At 39.4% G+C, this 25,059-nt stretch overlaps 1 protein-coding gene and 1 long non-coding RNA gene across 4 annotated transcripts; one reads left to right on the forward strand and one right to left on the reverse strand.

The window, feature by feature from the left end:
* Positions 1 to 1,536: 1,536 nt before the first annotated feature.
* LOC118739113 (histone-lysine N-methyltransferase ash1) lies at positions 1,537 to 20,330 on the forward strand. 3 transcript variants are annotated; one of them, XM_036470256.1, is made up of 9 exons: positions 1,537 to 1,842; positions 1,971 to 2,123; positions 8,585 to 8,700; positions 8,765 to 9,544; positions 9,874 to 15,780; positions 15,878 to 16,057; positions 16,127 to 17,716; positions 18,752 to 19,009; positions 19,241 to 20,330. In XM_036470256.1, the coding sequence occupies exons 3-9, from the start codon at positions 8,605 to 8,607 to the stop codon at positions 19,469 to 19,471; spliced, it is 9,042 nt and encodes a 3,013-aa protein (XP_036326149.1). In that variant the 5' UTR covers positions 1,537 to 1,842; positions 1,971 to 2,123; positions 8,585 to 8,604; the 3' UTR covers positions 19,472 to 20,330. The 3 variants fall into 3 exon arrangements, with proteins under 3 accessions (XP_036326149.1, XP_036326150.1, XP_036326151.1); XM_036470257.1 differs by lacking the exon at positions 1,971 to 2,123; XM_036470258.1 differs by lacking the exons at positions 1,537 to 1,842; positions 1,971 to 2,123 and adding an exon at positions 8,041 to 8,062.
* On the reverse strand, positions 2,129 to 2,859 carry LOC118739116. Its single transcript, XR_004992983.1, has 2 exons — positions 2,656 to 2,859; positions 2,129 to 2,444 (listed from the first exon to the last, which is right to left on the reverse strand). It is a non-coding gene; the product is annotated as an uncharacterized LOC118739116 (long non-coding RNA).
* Positions 20,331 to 25,059: the final 4,729 nt, after the last annotated feature.

Raw genomic sequence — 25,059 nt, forward strand, 5'->3', positions numbered from 1 at the left:
ATATCAAGGAAAAGTTATGTTTCTTCTCTGTGCCACCGTGATAACGTTTTTCTGCTATATTGAGCAATATAAATATATTTTAAGTTAACATGTTATTAAAAATACCTTTACAAACTTCTTTTCCTTGCTAGCGTCCATTTTGTTTACTTTTACATTTGGCATTTCTCCTCTTTTTCGCAAACACAATCGATAAAACTAGGATGGACACCGAAAAGTTATCGGTTAAATCTGAGATTATTTTATAATTACAGATTAACAAGGGACGAATTTTATTATATGGCTCATTTCTTGTTCTAAATACAGATTAGGGTGTTAAGCTCGAAAATGAGGATAATCTACTTATATGTGAACCTTGTATAAGTAAAACAGCGATGGTAAGAAATTCGGCACGACAGATATGGTTTGACAGTGGGGGTCAATTCCCGTTCTGCGTTATCGTGAAGTGAAGTGAAAAGTCAAAAATTCAAACCGAAATAAGTGCGGTGTGCATTAAATAAATTTGTCAATATCACAAGCACTACTATTTTACACTTTTTTTTTTAATTAAATAAGACTAAGGCCCAATTTCAGATGGCCTACTTAAGTAGAGATTTACCTTGTTTATATGGCATCAAACGCGGTATCCAATTAACTCGTGTCAGCGTACTCCCTTGAAATGCAAGTGTTTATATGCAACACAAGAAATGAGTCGATCGAACACACTTTCAAACAGAGTTTATCCCGATGCAACCCTGTTAATACATGTGTCAATTCTTGAAAATAGTGAACATTGAGAAATAATAATTCCAGACTTAAACAGCCTTGTAAAAATTATCTAAGTTGTTAATTTTATAACAAAGGACGAATTCCGTGTTTATATGCACTCTTAACCCGATTCATCAACTCTTATCTCGCATTCAAAATGTGATTTATGGTGGCACGGTTAAAAGTTCCAATCCGATTAGAGAATGTGTTTACATATAACATGGTTTGACTTTAAGCTCAGTTTGAGGTCTATTCTGCGCTGGTAATAAACATTTTGTAACCGGTAAGTAAAGTTCCTGTCAATTTTTAAACCCTTTTCGCATTATGTGCTCTTGTAACCGGTAAATTTTGTTACTATCTCATAAGCTGGTAACAAAGTATTACCCCGTGAAATATGCAATGCCAGAATTTATTTATTATTTTAACTGCGTTACCAACGTACCCAGAATCGCGATGACAAGAACTGGTATAATTTTTTCGTAATAAAATTTTCCGGTTACAAAATATTCGGTAACGTGCAGAATTGATCTGTTAGTCTAGACTTAATTTCCGTAACTTAACTTAACTTAATATTTTGGCCAACCTGTTATATGAGAAATTGTGTTGGCGGTTAGTTAAAACTAAGTGATATCTTTATAATTCCGCTAACTAACATGGGGCCCACTGAAATATGTTGCTCTGTGGCTACGCCTCTGAATATTTTTACGTTTTCGCGTTATCGAATGTTCTTGTCCATTGCAAATGGAAAACATCTGTCATTTTTGATTTTTTGCTTTGACCTGTCATTCGAGTTTTGCAGTCGCAGTCGCCACAGTATTTTTCTTTCATTTATTATTTTCGTAGGTGCTTTGTGGTTTGGTTTCGTACAATTTGAATTTCACCAATTATATTGCATTGCAAATTCTCTAAACAATTCAATATCGTTAAATAAATGCGCAGTACTCTAAGTGAAAGTGAAATTTAATGAAAATATGTATGAAAAGGTTATAAACTTTGAATTCAAAAGAAAGTGAAATGCCCAAAGTCGACGCGGTCAGAAGTCATTGAGCAAAGAAAAACGGCGCCATTTTAAGAATATAAATGCAGACGGATAAATGTGTATGTATGAAGGAGTCGAAGCAACGAATAACAGACAAAAGCAACAAAGGGAGAAAAGTGCCAGCAAATAGAAGGAAAAAGTGAAAAGTGAATTTTGAAGCTAATTTTTTCTTATGATTTTTAATTAGAATAACTAAGAAATTGTGTAAGCGTGTAATGTGCATAGAGTAGTGAACAAAATTAATAAGCATTTAGCGTAAGTGTATAGGCTGAAAAGAAAAAGGCAAAAATAAAATTGCAGCGCTCAGAGGAGAGAAAGAAAAGGAAAAATTGCAAAACGTGTAAGTGCACTAGATTACCAACTTTTATTATGGCTAGATTATAATTGTTGTATAAACTGAAAATATTCCAATGAATTCGCACTTTTAACTTTATTTACAGGAAAAAAACTTATTTAAAATGCGTTGTTGAATGAGCTAAGTAGGCGCTTTGTGGTTTTTGTATGTGTGCGTTAATAGCCGTATGTATGCACTGGGTAACGGTGCTTGAAGTTGGCTAATTCCACTGACTATAGCTCACTAGCTGGTTGGTGTTTGGCTTGGTTGCGACGATGGTGGTTTGACCTACTTCATGCAATGGACTGACTACTGATGCAACCATAGCTGTTGATAGGGGGTAGAGGATTGAAGTTTTGAAACACGTAAATACATATTTTGGAAATAAGACCATTCAATTAATTAATAATAGGTAATATTCAATTTTTATGTATTACAAATAGTTTAGCTTTTCACAATCAGTATATCGTCCCGAACGATAAGCTATAGGTACATGCACCCCATTTATTTTGGTTTCGCATTTGTTAGTAGCACTTACATATTTAGTTGCAGCTGCATTTTTTGGCATTTATCCTGCGTCATGCTTCAGTTATTCCAGTAGTTGGCGCAGGAAAACGCTTCCAAAACCCGCCCGTGATATGACACACTGGCAATTTAAACAAGATAGCATGTACTACCAAACTAAGCATTTATTTATGTTACCACTTGGCTCGTGCTTGTAAAATTGCTTGTATCAGCGGGAGCGACGGCTCGGCTAAAACCTTTGTTCAAAGCCGTTGGTGGTAAAATTATAACTTTGTACGTATGTATGTTCGTACATAAGTTGGTAGGCATGCATGTTGTCTTAGTCACGTCGGCCTTTGATGGTATATTTTGAAAAGTGATACCTATGTAAATGCATTTTGGATGTATTTTTTCTTTTATGTACATTTCATACTTATGTATGGTTACTACAATATTTATGTACAGTGCACTCGCGAAAACTCGAACACACGATAACTAAAACGTTCGGAAACTTGAACATATTTTCTACACCATTGACTAGTTCACAGGATCTTAAACTTTTAAGATGATGGAACCCTTACTAAACACCACTAATTTTATGGAACCCCACATCAAATTACTAAAAATCAAAGGCATTGCAATTTATATGTGAATAAAAACTTTTACTAGAAATAGTATACGTACTTATACTTTTTACGAAGGTTTCAGATGATTTACCAAGTGCACAGTTATGACATTTCACATTTCATTTGGCAATTCATCGCATTCCATGTAGAACGTTGTATACATATAACAAGAGGTCGAAAATATCCCTCAACACTTTGAAAGTGTCCCAAAATAACCGTCCCTATTTAAGAGAAAAAATAACCCACAAAACAGAACAGGTGGTTTATTTTTTGTAGATGTGTACTCCTCAGTGGGATAGGGTTATTTGCATATATTTTTCCGTTGCTGTTGGACACGAACACTTATCGCTGGAAGAGGAAAAACAAGTTGTGGTTGTTGATATAAGCAACGTTAGCGTCATGGTCATGCGGTGGCAGGGTAGCGTGCTTTTAAATCCTTGTTGATTTAACATCCGCTATCAATTAAGAAATATATTTGATTTGTGATTTGATTTTTGACCAAATAAAAAATAAAATTTATTGGTGATTTGATTTGTCAACCAAATAAGAAATACAAATTTTTGATTTGATCGATCTTTCGATGATTTGACGGATCTTTGTTTTTGTTTTTAACATTTTCTTCATCAATAAAATAAAATAGCTTATTTTCGGTGTATCATATTAAGAATGTATACGCTCTCTTCTTTATCATAAATGTTCCCACATGTATGTGTACGTATATGTCCTATAAAGAAATGCCTAACGCTTTGCTTCGACTTATTACGCCTACTAATATTTTTCAGTCTTACAATAACCCACAAATTAAGACACTTAAAAATAAAAGTCCCTGACAAAGTGTTTTTGCCCAAGGGACATTTTAGCAGTCGATAAATTACCCACAACGGAAAACACAAAGAGATCACACAGAGTTGTTGTTGTTGTCGTTGTTGTAGCGGCTACAACGACTCCGCCCAGATCGGCTGATATCTCAGTCGTCGTCGAGTTCCACTAACGGCAGCCCCAGGAAGCGTGCAGCCTCTATGGGGTCGGTCCATAAGGACGACGCCGTTAGGGTTGTGGGGTTTTCCGTGCTTGCGAAGAGATGTCTGGAGTCATTTGGCTCACAACAATATCACTGTAGCCCAATTTGGCTCACTTAGACTAGGGTCGCACAGAGAAACTTTTGTTGCTCGTTTTCGGCGATTTCTCTTTTGATGTTGCCCTTCGCGTTCACACAGATAAATTCTTTTGTGCACAATTGTTGTTGTCAACTGCGAACGGTCAACTAGAATTACTCAGACGAGCGAGAGCACAAAGCGTGTTGCCCGAGCACGAGCAACTCGGTGCCCTTCCCCCTTCCTCGTCTCCCCCTCTCCCACAAGTAAGGAGTTGCCGCGACAAAGGTTTCTCCGTCTGAACCTAGACTTACAACAAACAGATTTCGTAGAAGAACAACACGCGAAATGTTCACGGACAAAAATCGATCGACTATCAGTTGGCATACAACAACGTCGCTGTGGCTCAGTTCACCGACACAATCGGTTCAACATTCAGTTGGCTTACAATAGGGCCTTTATACATATACGTGCTATTATTACCAAAGAAATATTGAATGTAGCCATGACGTGCCCAAAAAAAATGACTTATCAGCGTTCTTGGAGACATTAATTGGCACATAAACCGTACAAAAATTAAAAAAAAAACGAATTGGGCATCTTTTAATGCGGATTTATTGGGGTACTGTTTATTTATTTGTACAACGATTTTGGGTTGCTGTGCCCAAACGCGTGAATCGAGTCAAAAACCTTTTACACACACTTGTAGACAACAGTTCACGCTTTATTACAAAAATTTAATTTATTTAATCTGTATACCAATTTAACAATAATGTCGGTTATAAATATGGTATTTGTTGCAAATTTCCTAAATATATGTACACTGATTACTCTTATTCTGCCTTAAAGTAACCACTTAATATATACATTTTTATGTTTTTATTTACTTTACACATTACACTATTAGTTGTTAGTTGTTTTATTCCTTTAGTTGAAACTTATTCGGCGCCATGGGCGTAGCCAGGTAGGGGCAGGGGGGTGCTCGAGCCGCCCCCCCCCCTAACTTTCAAATTTTCCTTATATATATATAAAATAGTACCCTGAAATGCCAGCTTAATAAGGTCGATCAGTTTTTAATCAGTTTTTGTAGACCATTTCATTCTAGTATAATGAAGTGCAAGTTTCAAGCTGCTATAAAATCCCGTTAATTTTTGGCATTTTTTTTTGCTGGCAATGTTCTCCATATAAAAGAAAATTGTCGTACATACCTTTGTATGGAAAAAACGTGAAACAAATTCAACAAAAAAAAAATCATTTTTGTGAGCTGTCTGCAAATGTTTTTTGATGTTGGCTGTCGCTTCACCCGAACATTTGAAAAGAAATTCCAAAGAATCGGCAAATAATCGGCGAAAAAAGGCCGATGCCGATGCTCAATTTTGTGCCGATACTAGCCGATGCCGATTTATCGGTCGGACTCTATTCTGTATTCCAAAATACTCTGTTCCAATCATCTCGTTGATACATGTACTCAGGATCGATTCAAAGTACTCAGTATTAAGTGTCGAATAGGTACATAAAAGTACTGAGTTTACCAGCATTCAGAAATGATTCTACTTAATTTGAACTTTAAGTACAATACTTGTAGCCAGTAAAGTTGGCCATTCATTTGACGTAATTTCGGATTAATATATAAATTTGAATAAAGCGCTGCCAGCTTGAGAGATTTCTACACTAAGCATTGAAATGTTACCAACATGTGTACCAGAGATTGGAAAACGATGCTGTTTTTGTGACTTTAAACCTGCTCACATTTAAAACGGGGGATGAACGAACACCAGCACATAGCGTGCAGTGCTTGCAAATACAGCCACCGCAAGTGAACGATACTTATAACAGCTCATACTGATATCGACTTCGACCAGCAACCGCCGTATTTGATTGACTGCAGAAAGCACGATACTCCATTGGACGGTTGCCGAAAGCATAAGAGCTCATTTGGACGGTTGCCGAAAGCATGAGAGCTAATTTGGACGGTTGGCGAAGCAGTGTTGCCAGAGAAAAATTTCGTTTGGAGCTAAAACGGTCGAAAAAAAGAGCTAAAAAGAGCTAAATAATACTAATAGTAGCTAAAATATAGCTATATATTTTTGTTAACGTTGAACATTTATTGACGTAAGGTTGTTTTTACATTTTCGGCAATTTTAATAAAAAAAACGAATTTTATAAGTTTAAGTGCTGAAAAAATCTTTTTTAACCCAAAATAAGGTGCATATATTTCGAATTCTTTGCTATGACTAAAGCTAAAGAGCTAAATCTAGCTCCAAGTGCACCAAACTGGCAACACTGTGGCGAAGGCAAGACGCCGCAGTTCATTTGTTGCAGAAGTCGTTTGACTTGTTGCTGAAAGCCATTTGATTTCTTGCTGAAAGCCATTTGACTTGTTGCCGGAAGCACGACGAATGTAGTAACAGGCTAACCTAATATTCACTCACGCCGCCAATTTACTGTAAAAAATTTCTCATGCACTTACAACTTGTATGGTACCAACCAGTACCAACCATGATAAAGTGTACTGGTACTGGTACTGGATAATAGTAAGGTAGAACCGCTGAGAGGATTCTTTCAAATTCTAGATGCGTATCAAACGCAAGCCGCGAATATTAAGCGCCACGGAGACAATCAAATAAATACGTCATACAAGTAAGAGAAACACAGTTTTTTTATTATAGTAATTTTTATTTATGTAGTTTAACAGCTTATTTAATAACTTATTTATTCCGTTAGTTTAACAAAGAAAAATACGGTCTTTAAAATGCGTGACCGGAATAGACCTGCCGAAAAGGTGAGGTTAAGTAACTGACAACATCTTGTTATTATTCCTCCATGCACAAACCCTTCTTAAATTGATAAACAATGTTAGAGAAAATGTTTAGTTTCAAATGATAAACAATGCTGAGAATCATATTGAGAAATACGATTTTCTCAAACGTTTGTAAACTTTTGTTCCAGTGTTTGTTGGGAAGCGGTGAATCAGCAAAAACTAACGGGACAAAAATCGATCGACATTCATTCACTGCTGCCTCGAGTTGGCAGGCATTTACTCCCACTAGAACTTGAAGGCAGATCTCCCAATGTGAGGAATAAAAGAGTCCTCCCTTTGGCCTGATTACGGAGCAATAGGAGAGATTTGTCGATTTTGTTCTCCTTTATAATTCGCTTAGGAGTCAAATCGGAGATCTAAGTGAGCAACAAACGAATACTCCCAGAGGCATTATTTTGGAGTAATAAGCGATTTTTGTCGATTTTGTACTCGTTTAGGAGCATATATATAAGCAAAGTTTTGTTCATGCATTATATGGAAGAAAACGCGCAACACCCTCGACAAACAAATTCCAAAAAATCAACGGTAAATTTTAGCGACTTCAAACTTGCACTTTATTATACTAAAATTGAATGGCCTATAAAACTACAAATCTTGCTAGGAAATCTAATTTAAGAAATCAAAATTTTGTTTTTTTTTTTTAGTTTTATTAGTTTTTGTCAACTGTGTGCGAGCTTTGAAACTTTTATTTATGTGGAATCTGATATAAGTGGACCCATATTTTAAATGAAAATTATTAGGGGTATTCTCTGAGTCTTGCAAAGCCCTTGCATGGTGCACAGATTGCACGGTTAAAACCGGTTTTCGTATGGGACAGCTTTGCAAACCGTGCAATCCGTGCACCGTGCAAGGGCTTTGCAAGACTCAGAGAATACCCCTATTAACAATAAATAAATAAAGGTAAGTTGCAAGTCATAGGGTAATCTGAAATTTGACCCATCTGCGACACGCCTTAACCGACTTCAATTGGGACCAAAATTTATATGTGATATCATCGACTATGGTAGGTAGTATCAATTTTGGGTATTAGATGAAAAAAAATAATTTAATTTTTTGACTGTCCATAGAGGAATCTGAACTTTGCCCCCCTGTGCGACACGCCTTAGTCGTCTCCAATCGGAACCAAAATTGATATGTGATATCTTAGGCTATAGTAGCATCGACATAGGGGTTGAGGCTTAGGAAATCTATAATCTAGGATATAAAAGTCCTACAATTAAGGATCATTCTAATTTACATATTATCCATTTTCCAAAAAATATCACCGGTTTTTACCCCTATACTTTTTTATATTATAGTACATACCAAGAAAAATCCAATCCAGCATGAATATTGCAAATACACAAGAATACATACATATGTATGTACATACATACATCCATAATTACATATGTACATTAAAACCAATTTTTCTTTAAATAGAGCTTTTGCATTACTAAAATATGAACAAATCGATAAATGAGTTAGGAGAAGATAATGTTTTGGCCACACAATCGCAGGACGAGCAAAAGCAAACTGAGTCGGTTAGCGAAAATGAGGTAAGATACCCGATGAAAATTACTAACCTAAAATTCTTACAGTATGCTATTTATAATATTTTAGGAATCTGAATCGGTTACAGATCAGACGAGTAGCTCCTCATCTGAAACTACTAACACACAAAACTCGTTACCCAAGACTTCGAATTCCAAACGCAAATCTAATTCGACGTCTACGAAATCCTCTACAGTAACACAATTCAGCGTTGAACGTTCCGATGTGGATGGTTTACGCATGAAAATTTCTGCTATACGCCCATCTAATACTGTGTCTAATACTATTTCAAATACCAAACAACCTTCCCAAACTGCTGCGGCACCAAAAAATCAAGATTTCAGTGGAGAAAGTAGTGAAAAAACGAGAACTCAAATAAGCTCAGACAAGGATAGGGTGCTCTACAATAACAATAGTTTAACTAAGCCACTGACAGTTAAATTGAGTAACATAAAATTACAACAACATTCAACACAACCGGCGATTTCCTCGATAGAGTCAACGCGAGCACGGTCCACAACTGCAACTGCAGAACGCCAAACTTCCAGGAGTAGTGCCAACAAGATGTCAGTAGATGTGGTTCAACAGACTTTTGGAGCTGAATCAAGTGGCGTTACTGGCGCAAGTGAAAATACACACTTGGCTGAAACAAGCGCTAACGTAACATCTGTCGCGCCAACAGTTATAGCGGCACCCCCAATTGAGCTTCCACTGGCAAAATTTCTTCCGCAGGCACTGTGTTTCAGTGATGCCACTGCTGAGTCAGGATGTTCAGAGGCTACCACGACTACAATTGCTGCCTGCGCCGAAAAGACTTTTTCTAAACGCGTTCGAGTAAAACGAAAAAAAGTAATTATAATATATTGCTAATGTTTAAATTATTAAAATTTGAAATCGATACCCATTGCACGACTATTTTATGCATTTGCAGTAAAAATTATGAATATTTTAAAACAATAAGAATGTGCTTATATGATTGCATTTATCGATTTGATATTTCATCTTTTTTCAACTTTTTCTAACTTATTTATTTATTTATTAGAAGCTGAAGCTTACAATTAAAATTATAAGCCTAGTAAAGAAAGCTATGGCTGCTATGGCCTTCAGCTTTTCTAATTGAAAAGCAATCTTTAATGTTGTTATATGTATATTATCTTATTTTAATTACTCTTATTCAGGCCCAATCGAAACAATCGCATGATTACAAAAAGCCCGCTTTATCTGCAGCAGCTTCTGTCATAAAGTCGATACAAACACATCAACAACATAATTTTATGACGTACTCAACGGACTCCGAAGATGATGCGTCTATGCAAAAACAACAGCAACAACAAAAGCTTCAAAAACGTGCACCGCGCCTCCTCTTAACCGCTATAAATACAAATTCTACCAATGAGCCACAAATTAAACCACTGGCCATTAGCAGTGTTTCTGCACTTCCAGCTGGATCAGCAACTTTTAGTCACGGCAGTGATAATAGTGATAACGAGCTAAAATTGGATGATGTTGTGAATGCGGTGATTAAGCGAGTTGAAAGCGACGGCGATGATACACCAACCGGCCCCGAAGGATATCGTAAAACGCGAACCAAGCGATTACCACAATACCAGTCTACTTTGCTACAAGATTTCATGGAAAAGACTCAAATGCTAGGTAGCAGCAGTACTTCAACAACTGTGGAAGCACAAAATCTTGAATTGGATCAATCAAAAGAAACAAATTTATCAGCTCCCAAAAAAAGTAAAGTAACGTCTGACCTAATAGCCCATTTCAATTCTACGAACTCGCAAACGCACAGCATTGCTTCTAGTGGAGCCGCCGTTGTCACTAATATTGTTAAGAAGAAACGCGGTAGACCAAAAAAACCAACATTTACCCCTGCCTCGAATACCATACCATTAAATGCAGTTACTGGTACGCCTACGCCCGTTATTACTGCTACTTCCGCAGCAACAGCTGCAGCGGTTAGCTCTATTGCTATTAATATCAATGAGTCGGCTGACTCTGGTGTTATATCCACAACAAGCACAACCACCACCCAAAGCAGTACGTCCCCTTCGCCAAAGCTCTCTTGTGCTATTAGCAGTGGTAGTAGCAGTACATTGCGTTTGACTGCAACAACGCCGAGCCAAAAGCGACGTAATCGTACCTTGGAGCCATCTGAGAGTACGCGACAACCTTCAGTTTCGCCTTGCAAAAGTCAAACGCAGGATGGTAGTGGAAGTTGCAGCGCAAACTCTCCAAAACCTAAAATCGATATTGCATACTTGGACAAGCGGATGTATGCGGCCACGGAGCGCGTACTCTATCCACCACCACGCAATAAACGCCGTCAGTCGGTAAGCGCATCAAGCGTAATTCCTGCAAATACACCTACGAATAAGAATGCTGGGAAATCACCTGCTACATCGACTGGTGGCAACACAATTGGCATTCCGGGCACTCCCGTTTCAGCAAAGCCTCCAACAAAAGAAGAGCTTCAACTTGATCCAGTGTGGCGTAAAATCGATGTGAATAAAAAATTTCGACGACCCAGCGTAGGCGGTTATAAAAGCGATGGTGGTGGTGGCAATACGACAATATGTAGCAAAATACTTGCCGCAAAGAGTGGATATGTCTCGGATTATGGTTCGTTTCATGCGCGTGCTCCCCGCGATCACTCGGGTTACAAAAGCGATGTCAGCGGCAAAAGCCGCTACAGCGTGAAAAGCTGTGCGAGTCGGCGCAGCCGCGCTAAAAGCTGTGGCTATCGCAGTGATTATAAGGACGGTAAAGATGCTACGTCACTAAAATCAAAATATCGACGAAAACGACGTTCGATGCTAATGCGCGCGCATTCCAGGTCTGTAGGAAATTTGGCGACCAATTTGAACGACGTCGAAAAGGACATACTTCAATTGGCTGGCCTTTCCCTCGGCCAGAGTAGTGAAGAAAGCAATGAATATGTATGTAAACCTAACTTAGAGAGTCTGCCAACGACGAGTGCCTCTAAGAAATATGGTGAAATTAACCGATTCATCGCCACGGGTGAATACTTCGGACGTGGTAGTAGCCACAGCACGCTCACAAGCAAGGGCAATCTATTTTCTGGCTCTTTGCATGACAACGCCGACGGCAGCGGTTCGCATGATGGCTATGGTTTCAGTCGCAAGCTATTGCTACAACGTAAGCATTCGTCTGTCGCTGTCGCTGGCGCTGCCCACGACATGTTGCTGCCACACGCTCATTCCTCGCGTAAAATTAAATCTCGACGCTCTTCTGTAGCCAGTTACTGTAGCTCCTACTATTCAACTATGTCGAAAGTACGCAGGCGGCGAAGGCGGAAAAGCTTTCTACGATTTCCTTCCTCCGGCAAAAGTGGCGCAATAATTGACTCGAAACTGCTTACCGAAATTGATATACTCACTAACACATTTAGCACACGTTGTCGTATACAAAGCGGTGCTGTAGGCGGCGAAAAGGCTACCAGCAGCAATAAAGATAAAGTACCTGCTGAAAGTGGTGGAGGCAAGATGCAGACCAGCAACTCTGCATCAATTAGCGGTAGCCTGGGAAAGCGTGAGCAGCGCGACAAGCGCTCGCTAAAAAAGCGCAAGATGAGCGAAAACCAAGAGCACGGGCTTTTGTCGGTCAGCGCTGGAGGAAACGGAAGTGGTGGCGGCTTTGGCGGCTCGACTATGGCGAGCGGCAGTGGTAGCGGGGCAAAACGACGGCACAAGAAAGCCAATAGTAGCTCTAGTCCAGACGACCACAAGTTGCCTCTGAAAAAGCGCCATTATTTATTGACACCAGGGGAAAAATCGACCGAAGCGGCCGCAGCAGCAGCAGTAGCAGCGAAACTTTTCGGCAGCACTGCCGTAGAGGCCTGGGCGGCAGCTGTTGCCTCGTCCAAATTGGCTTCTGCCGGCAAAGCGCAACACAGTCAGCAACAATTTGGCGCTCTCTGCGGTAGCACTGCATCGGTTTCGGTGGCTGGCAGTACACATAGTGGCAGCACAAAATCTTCAAAAACCGGCGTAACACCAAAAAAACGGCAGTTCACTCAACAGGAAGAAGGCAGGGAGGCCGCGGGCAACACATCGAAAGGCAACGGTAGCCATAACAGCAACAGCTCGCCTTTACGCATTGCCATCGACAATACTCTCAGTCAAAAGTTACTCGATATCAGTCCTTTATCAGTAGCGGGCAGTACAAAACAGAGCGATGTTGTGCACCGAAAACGTTCCCGTCTCGAAGTGCTAGTTTCGAAAATTGTTGCGACCACCAGCAATACCCAAAGTCAAGCCGGTGGGAAGCAATCACCTACCACCATGCCTACCAAACCGAAACAAACGGCGTCTGGCACGCATCTTAATCAACAACATTCGAATGGCACACCGCCGCCTGGTGTATTCGAACCTTCTGTGGCTTTAGAAATACAAATTCCACCAATAGTAAAATTAAGCGAGACTTCGAGTGGAGGAGTTTCGAGCGTACCGCCCGTAGTTACGAAATCGGAAGTAAACTCGCCACTTTTGCTGCAAGATTTGGCCTCGCCTGCCGTAGCAGCGTCCATGGCCAAGACCGAGAGTACATCAACGCGTGTGGTGGAAACGTTGCTGAGCAAAACTGGCGCTGCCAACTTAATGTTGAAACGTAAGCGCAAGAAAATCAATCGCACTGGTTTTCCAAACGTGCGTCGACGAAAAAAGAGAAATATTAGTGAGCAAATGTTGCTCGATATCGTGGAGAATGTGGTAGAGCGTACACTGCCGATGAAAAGACGTCCGCGAGTACACGTCAAGCAGAACACACAAACTCCTGCGGCACCCGTTCGGTCTAGTGAAAGTATCACTGCTGCACCTACTACTGCACCTGCTGCTACAAAAGCTCCCACTACACCAGCGGCTGTATTGGCCACCACTGAGAAACCCTGTGATCGCGTACCCGTCTCAGGTGAGGCCAGTGATAGTTTTCTCGAACGTGCCAATCGCACCCCACGGCTCTCTGTGGTGGCTTTGGAGCGCTTGCGAGGCACTCCAACACCGACAACTTCAGTGGCAGCTGCAACAGTTGCTGCGCCTACTCTGGTTTCAGCGGCATCAACGCCGAGTGAAGTAGTTGAGGAGCACAAAGAGAACTCGTTTTTGTCGCGCAAAGGTCGTGTAGGACGAAAACCCAAAAATATTGGTAATCCTACGAAGAGAGTAAATGACGGGCCGCAATGCACAAAAGGCGAGCAATCAGTTGATACATCAACAAAAGCAGCGGAACATGCGGAGATTGCAACACGCAAGAGCGTAAGGACATCCACGCCTAGCGCAGGTGTAGAACTTGCAGATGTAGTAACTTCCACTAAATTAGCCCCAGCTGGTCCTGCTACGCCCAAATCTACCAAACGAACGAAGGCAGTTGAGCCTGCTACGGAGGCTACAAAAATTAAACCGGCCGGTGGTGAACCAATTCAGCTTCTGGTCGACACCAACAATGCTTTACCACGAGCGCGTGGCCGCAAGTCGAAGTTAGCCGCAGCCGCAACCTTGACAACAACTGCTTCAAAGATCACGCAATTGACGTCCGATGAAAATCAAAAGAAGCTTAAAGCTGCAGCGCCAGAAAGGAACAAAGAGCCCTCCGCGCCGCTTGTGAAACAAACTAGGAAATCTGCAACCACAACGTCAAGCGTTCTGAAAACTTCAGAACATCCGGCTAGCTTTAGCAAATCAACCGTACACAAAATCATTACAGCAAAATCGCTGGAGGCAAAAGTTAAATTACCAGCTGGCATTGATCCAAACACGAATTTCAGCTGTAAAATTCGCCTCAAGCGTCCTAGTACAGCAAAATCACAGCTGGTGAACGCGCATCGCCAAAGTATGGATTCCAATGGGGATGGCAGCAGCATCAAGGACGTGCCGCAGTCTACGCCTGAGCAAATCGCTGTCGAAGCAGCCGCAAAAGACTCGAATATCGACTACCTCGAGCAGAATATTTTGCCGCGCAGCGAAACACCTTTCATTGAATCGGAAGCAGCTACAAGTGACACCAGCGATGAGAAATGTTCAACCACAACATCAACTAGTGCTAGTAACGTCAGTGCCAGTGCAGTAAGAAAAGTTGCACGCCTCAAGAAAAACTACTTGGTTGCTGGTCTCTTCTCGGATTATTTTAAGGCCTTGCATTCCACGATAGGTGCCAGGAAGGAGAAGAAGGATGCGGCGCATACACCAGTGGCCGTTGAGTTAGAATGCAGTGCTGAAAGTAATAACAATGTCAGCAGCAGAACCAGTGTCCCAGTAGCGCCTAGTCTGCCACCACCACCTTATTGTGAGCAATACTTTCGCCGCACGCAAGTGGATTTCGAACTACCCTACGATATTTGGTGGGCCTACACAAACTCCAAGTTACCTACAAGAATCACGGTGCCTTCGTGGAATTACCGCAAAATACGCACAAATATCTATGCGGATGCAGTACGTCCCAACTTGGCTGGCCTGGATCACCCGACCTGCAATTGCAAACCGGATCAGGGTTGTGGGGACAATTGTTTGAATCGCATGGTCTACACTGAATGTTCGCCTTCAAGTTGTCCGGCACGTGATAAATGTCGCAATCAAAAGATTCAGCGCCACGATGTAGCACCTGGTGTTGAGCGTTTCATGACCACCGATAAGGGTTGGGGTGTACGTACCAAACTGCCTATTAAGAAGGGCACTTACATACTTGAGTATGTCGGCGAGGTGGTTACCGAGCGCGAATTCAAGGATCGGATGGGTACCATCTACCTGAACGACACGCATCACTATTGTCTTCATTTGGATGGCGGTTTGGTTATCGATGGTCATCGTATGGGCAGTGATGGGCGTTTTGTGAATCACTCGTGCCAACCGAATTGCGAGATGCAAAAATGGTCAGTGAATGGTTTGTCGCGCATGGCCCTCTTCGCTAAGCGCAACATTGAGCCGGGTGAAGAGATATCGTATGACTACAATTTTTCACTTTTCAATCCGTCGGAGGGTCAACCGTGCCGTTGCAACACACCGCAGTGCAGGGGCGTAATAGGCGGTAAATCCCAACGAGTGAAACCGCTGCCAATCGAAGCTAAGGTACATAAGTGGCTAAGATGTTGCAAGAGAACTTTTTTTTATTTATTTTAGATTTAATTCTAAAGATTGTACTCCTTTTTATGTTCATCGCGTCTAGCCCGCCGAGCCAGCACAAGAAGACGCGCCCAGTTGCCGCCAACGTAAGCGTAAAGCGCATAAAAATATCGAGCGAATTCTTTCGAAAGATGTAGTGGTCGCACGTGTGCAGCAGATTTCGGAAAAGGAAAAGAAGTTGGTCAAACAACATGGCATATTTTTGGTGCGCAACTTTGAAAAGGTAAGCTTCAGCATCACTGTAACCACGTATAATTCAATTGCAAGCTTTGTTTTTACTATTTGTCTGCAGATACGCCGCTGCAAAGCACGGCGATCTGCAAATTCCACTAGTGAGCCAAAACTGAATGGGATTTCCATCACGCCGCCAACTACGCCCATTACCAGCTGTTCGCCTACAGTTACAAATACCGTTGCTGCCATCACAACTCGCCGGTCATCTACTCCACCGTCGCTGGCTGCGCAAATTTCAGCGCTGCGCTCGCCACGCAGCATAAAAACTCGCGGTCTTACCCATGCCGTGCAGGACCCGGAGGTGGAGAAAATGGCTAAAATAGCAGTGATTTTACGTGATATTTGCGCGTTTTTAGAAATGCTAAAAGATCCCAAAAATGAGAAGCAGACGCTGGCTACTTTGGCGCTTACGAATGCCGCACCTTCTGCTAACAAAGTCGGCGGTGGTGACGCTGGTGGGATTAGCGATAGCGCTAGCAGTAGCAATGTCTGTGGTACTAGCAAAAAAAAGCGAGCATTGAAAGCGTCACAAAAGTATACAGCAATTAGTTTGAAAATGGTGCAAAGTAACGTCGAGCAAGGCTACTACAAACTACCCTCAGAGTTCAATGCAGACATGCAAAAAGTATTTACAGCAGCGCAAGATCACGTGACGAAGGGTGGACGCCAGGAGGCAGCATTGAAGGAGCTTATTACAGTTTATGAACGCATAAAACAGGAGTCCTATGCGCGTTTGCTGGAAATCGTCGGCGGTGATGAAACTATTTTGATGGGCTTCTGTGATCGCAACATATCAACTTCATCACCAAAGGTGAAAGAAGAAAATCCCAAAGTGCTACCATATGTTGCCGGCATGCCGCATCATGCTGCAGTTGGCGATATCACCACATCTATTATAACGCCCACTACTTCGGGTGAGGATATAATACGTTGCATATGTGGCTTATACAAAGACGAGGGTCTGATGATACAATGTGCACGTTGTATGGTTTGGCAGCATACTGAATGCACCAAAGCGGACGTAAACGCCGACAACTATCTCTGCGAGCGTTGCGAGCCACGCATTGTAGACCGTGAAATACCGCTGGACGATTACACGGAAGAGGGCCATCGCTACTATTTGACATTGATGCGCGGCGATCTACATGTGCGACAAAGTGATGCTGTTTATGTTTTGCGCGATATTCCTGTTAAAGATGCGTCGGGCAGCGTGGTGCCGACGCAGAAGCATACCTATGAAACTATTGGTAATATTGACTATAATGAATGTGACATATTTCGTGTGGAGCGCTTGTGGAAAAATGAGGAGGGCAAACGTTTTATTTTTGGACATCATTTTTTGCGGCCACATGAGACATTCCATGAACCGTCGCGTCGATTCTATCCCAATGAAGTAGTGCGTGTGCCGCTCTATGAAATCGTGCCAATCGAACTTGTTATCGGACGTTGTTGGGTGCTGGATCGCACGACTTTTTGCAAAGGCCGGCCTGTGGAGTGTACCGATGAGAAGCATTGTTACATTTGTGAGCTGCGGGTGGACAAAACGGCGCGTTTCTTCTCGAAGGCAAGGGTCAATTACCCAACTTGTACAAAAACCTATGCATTTAGGAAGTTTCCGGAAAAACGAAAAATTTCCAAAAGCTATGCGGTAAGTACAGTGGTTGATCTTAGAGTATAAAATAAAACGTGCTATCTCAAAAAACTTTTCAAGAACGCCCTATTTCAGAATTTAGGAGTGTTCGCTATGCAAAAAATGTGTACAAGTTGGTACCAATTGTTACCAAATCGTGTTCGTTTAGCCAAAAACCCAATAAAACTTGCAAGGAGAGAGCACAATTTTGACATTTCATTTGGAGGGGAAGTTGCAAATTCGTGCTGGGAAAATTTTTGCCAGTAAGAATTTGCAAGCAAGATTGTGGCACACGGTTGCATTTTTGTCAACATTAATATGAATCAACGAGCTCGTTAAATTTAAAAATGAACAATCTTGTTGCGATTTACTAATGAAAGAAGTATGTAAATATTCGTTTATTCAATTAATTTAATTAATTCCAAACATTTGAAAGGTACTCGGCTGAAAAAGCTGTATTCGTAATCGCAACGCACTCGACACCACTGTCGATATAGGAAATCCGACAGTGACTTGCACAATGAAATTGAAGCGTATGTTCAAGAAAGTCAGAATAAGAAGAAATATACGTATAGGTCCTGTTTTGGTTTCCACCTGAAATAATTTAAAAAATTTATTATGCTCGAAATGCAGCCGTGGACGCCAGCTGGTAGTGTAGCTTGCTAATGTTTGCTAATTCCTGTTCGCGCAAAACTTAGTAAGTTTCTCTCTTTGGGAGAGTAAGGTACCTTATTTTCTGAATTTTGTTACTGGCTAATTCTTACTGGCAGTTGCATAGCGAACACTCCTTTTGATTGAAAAACACCCTATCTCAGAATTCGGTTCTAAAACGCGCTATCTTTCTTCAAAATGTATTGAAAATGTGCTGATATAGGGCGTTTTTGAATCGGCAGCTAAGATAAGGCGTTTTTGAAATGAATTCTGAAATAGGGCGTTCTTGAAAAGTTTTTTGAGATAGGGCGTTCTCGAACTGGCTGCCGAGATAGGCCGATCTTCCACTCAGCAATCGAAATAAAAAAATTAATTCCTAAAATATAAATAATATGTTCACAGCCGCATGATGTTGATCCGGCTTTATTGAAACCGAAACGACAAAAGACTGATATCGAAACGGAAACGAATACGAGAACCTCAGCCACTAGATCTGTGACGCCTGTCCCACCTACTAGTGCAACAGAGGAGCCGCAGGCAAGTGCAGCAGCTAGCAGACCGAATTCGAATAAAACTCCGCAAAGTGTTGGCCGCAAACGTCGCCATAGTAGCAGCCCAGCCACAGTGCATTTGATTTGTCCAATACCACCGAGTGTGCAGGTAAGAAATAAAGGGTGTGTTCAGAAATGCATCAAGTAAAACTATCAGTCACTTTTATTTCTAAACTATAACTGATGAAAATGCTGACTTACGTGGTTGCGTATATTGGATATTTCCATCAATTATAGTTTAGAAATAACACAGACTGTTGCTTTATCTTGATGCATTTCTGAACACACTCAAACTTGCTTCTCATAAATGCTAAAACACATTTTTATAACATCTTTTCAGACTATCAAACAGAAACGTACCCGTTTGGAAACTGTACTCAAGGCTATGAAACTGAGATGGAAGAATGCTCATGGGGTTGGCACAGAACAGCCCATTGATTTATCATATTTACTCTCTGGACGTGGTGCGAGGCAGCGTAAGACACAAGTGCCAGCTGCTAACAATTCCGCAGCTGCATCATCTACGTCACTAACAAGCACGACTTCATCAACGTCAAAAGCGTCGACCTAACGTCTGGTGCATAAAATTGGTTCGAAGTGGCAGGAAGCCTATGAACTATATATTACATCATAGATTTAATTTAATAAAATAAGAAAAATGCCCCAATCTGAATGATAATGAGCAAATGTATAAATGTAAACTAACAATACACACACAGCACAACTTGCGATCAATATTAAATATCTTATACATATATTATATAAATAGCAACTTAATATTTATAATTAACGCCTATTGATACAGTACATACATACTTATATGTACATGTATGCCTATGTACTATACGCATTGAATCGCCACATTCGTATCAAATTAACTTACAAAAGCATGGTCATTCTACATGGAATTTGTAAGCTTTTTGAACTACTTGTTATTTTCTGTTTTTGAATTTCATTAATACAATTTTAGCGCACGCTTAGGCTATTATTATAATTATTAAAATTGGTAGAGATTTAAGTTGTTTATTTATCAAATGTAAACCGAATCGACCAGTCGATTTTAGCAATTACCATTTTTTCTTATATCGAATGCTGTATTGGAGTGAAATTATTTATTTTTAACTGACTTATTTTCATTATTTTGTTTTAGTTACATCTTTGAATAATCTCGAACTTAAATTCTAACTCTAGGGATTTTGTTTTTAGTTATAACTTTCCATTCGGTTTATGAATTGTTTTATTGCTCTTATTAGTTGTTAACAGCACATAACTAATTTTTATAAAAATATATCATAACAAATGCCTTTTTTGCAAACTACTAACTGCTTGTCTATTTTTAGACCATGGAAGTTTCTCGTTTAAACTTGTTTTCCTTCCATAATATTTGTTGTTAAACTATTGTAAAAAAAAAAAACAAAAATGGATTATTTCTCAAAATTTAAAAAAATATATATATATTTTTTCATCGGAAATTCTGAAATTGCGTTTTTTTTTATGGAAAAATTTGCTGTGGTGTACAAATAAATTGAATTTTGCTGTGCCAAATACCAAGTAAAAGTTTGACAGTTGAAAAAACAAACAAACGCTCGTGCGAAAGCTCTGTTTTTGTGTGTTGCTGAAATTGTTAAAATTTATTTTTGATTTATAACTTGCAAGCAAGGCACATTAAACAGGTAGTATCAGTAGAGCAAAAACAACATTTGCGTGTATTTTGTTGTTGCTTCTGGTATCGAAAGTGTCAAAAACTGTTCTGAATTTTTTCTTCTAAATCAAAGCGTGCCATGTGAAATACAAAAAATTATAAAAAAATATAAAATTAAAATTGGAAAAAATAAAAATTGATGCAACTTTCTTTCCTAGTAAATTTGTTTGCTTCTCGAAGCATTGATCCATCCTTTGCAAGGCCCAGTAATCAGCGATCGTGCTGCCGAGTTGGGCGAACGTTCCAAAAGCTGCTATTCAATCGCTTGTTTTGTATGGAAAAAGGTTTCACATGCAAATGGATTTTAACAATTCAAAATTTTTGTGAGAAAAAATTCAAAATATTTGACATTTTCGAGACCAAATAATTTGAAAATAAATCAAATCAGCTGCTCTACTGATACTACCTGTTCAATGTACCTTGCTTGCAAGAAACGAGAATTATGCTCACAGAGAGCGAAATAAATAAATAGTAAAGAAACGCAAAACTAGCAGAAACTAGCAAGTAAAAAGCTGATCGATATATTTGACTATTGGAAATATTTGGCCCGAATTTTTGTTTGTCCATTTTGACAGCTGCTAGTTCCTGCTAGTAAAAATTGTACCAGCAGGAATTAGCAGGAGCAAAAATTAAGAGCGTAAAAACGAGAGAGAGCTGCTAGTTTTTTGGGTTAAGAAACGCTCTCCAGCAGAAATTAGTGATAATTACCTGAAACATAGCTTTTATTACCGCCAAGCATATGTATACATAATTGCATTCCCTAACTCGCAAGAACTTACAGGAATTTACCAGAAAGCGTTCCCGTACTCGGTTCTCTGGCTTCTTTTGCTTTTTGACAGTTTTACAGGTTTTAACCCCCAGAAAAGTTGGGGAACGCAACTCATGTGTGTATACATGTTTATAAGCTGTCAAAATTTTACCTATTTCATTTCTTTAGGGCCGGTTGTTCAATGTCTGATTAGCACTAATCGGAGGTAGAAATTATACCCCGGGATCCCGTGGGCTTGATCCCGGGGTTTCAGGACTCAAAAAAGGGCTCGGGATTCCCGGGGTTCAGGATCCGTAATCCCGGTGCTAGATGCCTTAATTACAACAAAACGAAAAATTGTTTCAAGAATTTTTATTTAAGTTAATTTTTTAGTAATCTTTTCTTAAAATAAATGGAGTCTTTCAACATAACAAAAAACTTCAAAACAAATGTTTTTTATTAAGTGGTTTTCTACCAAAAAAAAATAATTTCTGTAAAAAATAAGTCGTTGCGCTCATGATAAAAACATTACAAGGTAAATTCATTCTCTCATTTCGTCGGCCATGATTTTTTTCTGACGTTTGCCAACATTTTAAAATCATATAAAATTGAAAATAAAAAAATTAAATTGTTCACAATTGTTGTTGTTTGAGATTGAAAATGAGAATGTGTGTGTGAGTTTGAGTTTTGATTTTAAAATTATATTGTTGGCAAACGTCAGACTGCCTCTCAATGGTTTTACCTTGTTATGTTTTTATCATGGTTGCGCTAATAAATTTGTGAAAGTATTAGCAAATTTCAGTGCATCTAAAGTTTCTAATGCGTTGTTTACTTTTACTTTAGAATTGTCAAAATCAGTAAATCCCAAGTAGCGGTTTCTGGAACGTGCAACATTTGTTCGCTACATCGTGATGTGATGAAAAGAAAAGCTGGCAGCTCTCCGCAAGATTACAGAAATCTTTCAAAATATGTTCGAAAAATATCCTGATATGGAAGGAACTGCTTACACTGTCAAGGAAAAAAATTGCCGAAACTCAACGCAATTTTTAGCAGAGCTGTAAAACTGCGAAATCATTTAAAATTTTAATCATGAAATATTTACAAGTAGGATTTCATTAATTTTCCTTTGATCTGGTAGTGTGGCTTATATTTTTTTTCAATCTACAATCATTAAAAAAAAAAATTGATTTCACACAGTAAGGTACTAAATAACTGAATGAAAAACTGAGAATGCTGAAGTAAACGGAATTCAATACTGAATTAGCTTCCAGATGAATGAACACTTTGCTATGTGTGCATTCTCTAATTCAGTTCCAATCAAATTTTATACACTAAGAAAAATATGTAAGTTTAGATGATGGAATAATGAGGTGTATGAACTTTAAAACGATATTGACATAGTGTCGCGTATCAATGCACAGCGGCCACGCGGGCTAAGCCATGTCCTACGAATGAATGGTTGTGGTTGGACTCCTCCACGCATGAAACGCAGCTTGATTCACATGAACATATTGTACAAATTTATAGTTTTGGTGTTTAAGAACTGAGTGCAAAATGTTCCAAGACAATTAGTATCTATAATTTTTTTCTTTTAAAGATTGGAAAATGTGCAGAACATGAAATAATCAAGCATAACAACCATCAAATGATAGCAGCTTATATCATTCAGTCCATGGTTTAGCCACATACATATAATGTCCTTTTTTAGAATATAATATTCAGTTTTTATTTGTAAAGAACGATATTCTCATTTCCCAATACCAGGCGCTCATGCATGTGAAGTAACAAGTTTTCTATTTCTACGTACAAAATTGAAGTTTCCTTCAAAAACATGCAGTTGGTTTTAAACAGCATTAACAGAATATCCAAAGCTGGTACGTACTTCTGGTCTTAGGTAATGCTTTACCAAATTGTAGCAGTGGTAGAAAAGCAGAAGTAAAACGACTATTTTCTCCAATAAATATTTTCTTCCAAGGCATATTTTTTCAGTGTAGTACTGAATGATCAAAACTGTTTGCATTCAACGAAAATTTACAATCACGATGATTGCGAATACTTTTGTTACATTCACATTCTGTACTGAATGGAACTCTGCCATTCAACAACACATTACGTTTGTTTTTGTTTCAAAATAATTTAAGCCACTCAGGAATAAGGTTTTTTTTTATACGGCCAAACAATCAAAACTTTGAAACGAGTGCCAAGTGAATGCAGATCCTACTGATTCAATAATTTTACAGCTCTGATTTTTAGCAACTTCAATCTTGCACTTTTTACACTAAAATTCATTTCTTTTTAGATTTTAATTAAAATGTTTGCAATTTCAGAGAAACCTTGCAGAATTTTTTTAATTTTTGTACAAAGTTTGATCCAAAACTCGAGATCTGCCACAGTTTGAAATCTACCACATTTTTTACAGATTCTACCACACAATTTTGAAAGTCCAAATACAAGATCACGTAATAACGCGACGTTGTATTTGTAACTGGTTTTGAGAAAAAAGTTTGCGAAAGCGGGTTGGTCAGATGAGCGTTTGTTTACATCACAAGCACCACTATTTTACACTTTTATTTATGTAAAGAGGAGTTAATTCAACATGACAACACATTTTCAAGCATTTTATTGCATCATTTTACCTAAATTGTGCGTTTAAAGTGGCTGACAATAATTTTGGTTTTCGTTGTTTTCTTTGCTCTTTATTTACTTTTCGCTCGTTTTCCAGTGAAACAAGATGGCGTAGAACCCGCTACAAAAAGTCTACTTTTTTAACTCTCTTGTTCTTACCTGATCTTGTGTCTTTCGTTCATGAAAATTCATGGTCCTTCTCATTATCAACCCTAATCAGATTGTACCCCAACCCCCCCCCTTACCCCCCCGCCGCCCGAGGAGTACACAAAAAGGTTCAAGAATGATAGAATACAAGATTGCGCCGTCCTGGGCGTTGACATTTGTGTACCACAAGTAAACAAAGAATAGAGCGAAAAGAAGAACGAGTTGAAACTGCCAAAGCAGTTCACTTTACAGCGAAAAACGTGTTTTAATTTTGCTAAATGCGAAAATATTGCATTTTTCACCTAATCTCTTAGAGAACAGTGAACATTTTAGTGCACTCCATTGCTTTGCAATTGAGGCTGCTTCAGCAAACGTTTTAGTAGACTCCATTGCTTTGCAATTAAGGCTGCTGCAGAAAACTGCAGCAGCATCTTTGCGGGATTGATTAGTCAACTTGCTAATAGAGGCTGCGTGGAGCAGAAAAAAAATCATTGTGAGGAAATGCTGTTAATATAATAATAGAGAAACATTTCGGGAACGGCTTTGCCGTGCCCTATGTACACAAAATGCAGCGATTCGTCCCAGCGCAACACTAGTATCTACGCTTCTTGCATCTTGACGGCTGTCGCTATTTAACACACTTCATTGTATTAGTTTTTACGCAGTCTTCAACTCAAAAATCACTCACAAATTGCAAATTAACACAATTTAAACTGATTTTTACTTATAATTCATATTTCTCTTTCGCTGATTTGTAAACAAAGGTTTATTTACAAGTTACCACAACTGTCAAAATCGGCAAAACCAAAGTAGCGGTACCACTGACGGCGCCACCTTTGTTCGCTGCACCGTTATTACCCCAGCTGTGAACTAGGAATATCAGTGGCAAAAATACATCGATGTTTTTCTTTGGTTCGATGCATCGAAATGTACATCG

This window comes from Rhagoletis pomonella, unplaced genomic scaffold (assembly GCF_013731165.1).
Source record: "Rhagoletis pomonella isolate Grant_MI unplaced genomic scaffold, Rhpom_1.0 Rhpom_scaffold_00005, whole genome shotgun sequence".
In the NCBI taxonomy this organism is placed as follows: domain Eukaryota; kingdom Metazoa; phylum Arthropoda; class Insecta; order Diptera; family Tephritidae; genus Rhagoletis; species Rhagoletis pomonella.

Bases quoted from the DNA above. Each gene is read 5' to 3' on its own strand.
- LOC118739113 (XM_036470256.1), top strand. From the start codon at position 8,605: ATGAACAAATCGATAAATGAGTTAGGAGAAGATAATGTTTTGGCCACA. The intron at 15,781-15,877 runs GTACATAAGTGG...CATCGCGTCTAG, and splicing joins CGCTGCCAATCGAAGCTAAG to CCCGCCGAGCCAGCACAAGA. The intron at 17,717-18,751 runs GTAAGTACAGTG...ATATGTTCACAG, and splicing joins AAATTTCCAAAAGCTATGCG to CCGCATGATGTTGATCCGGC.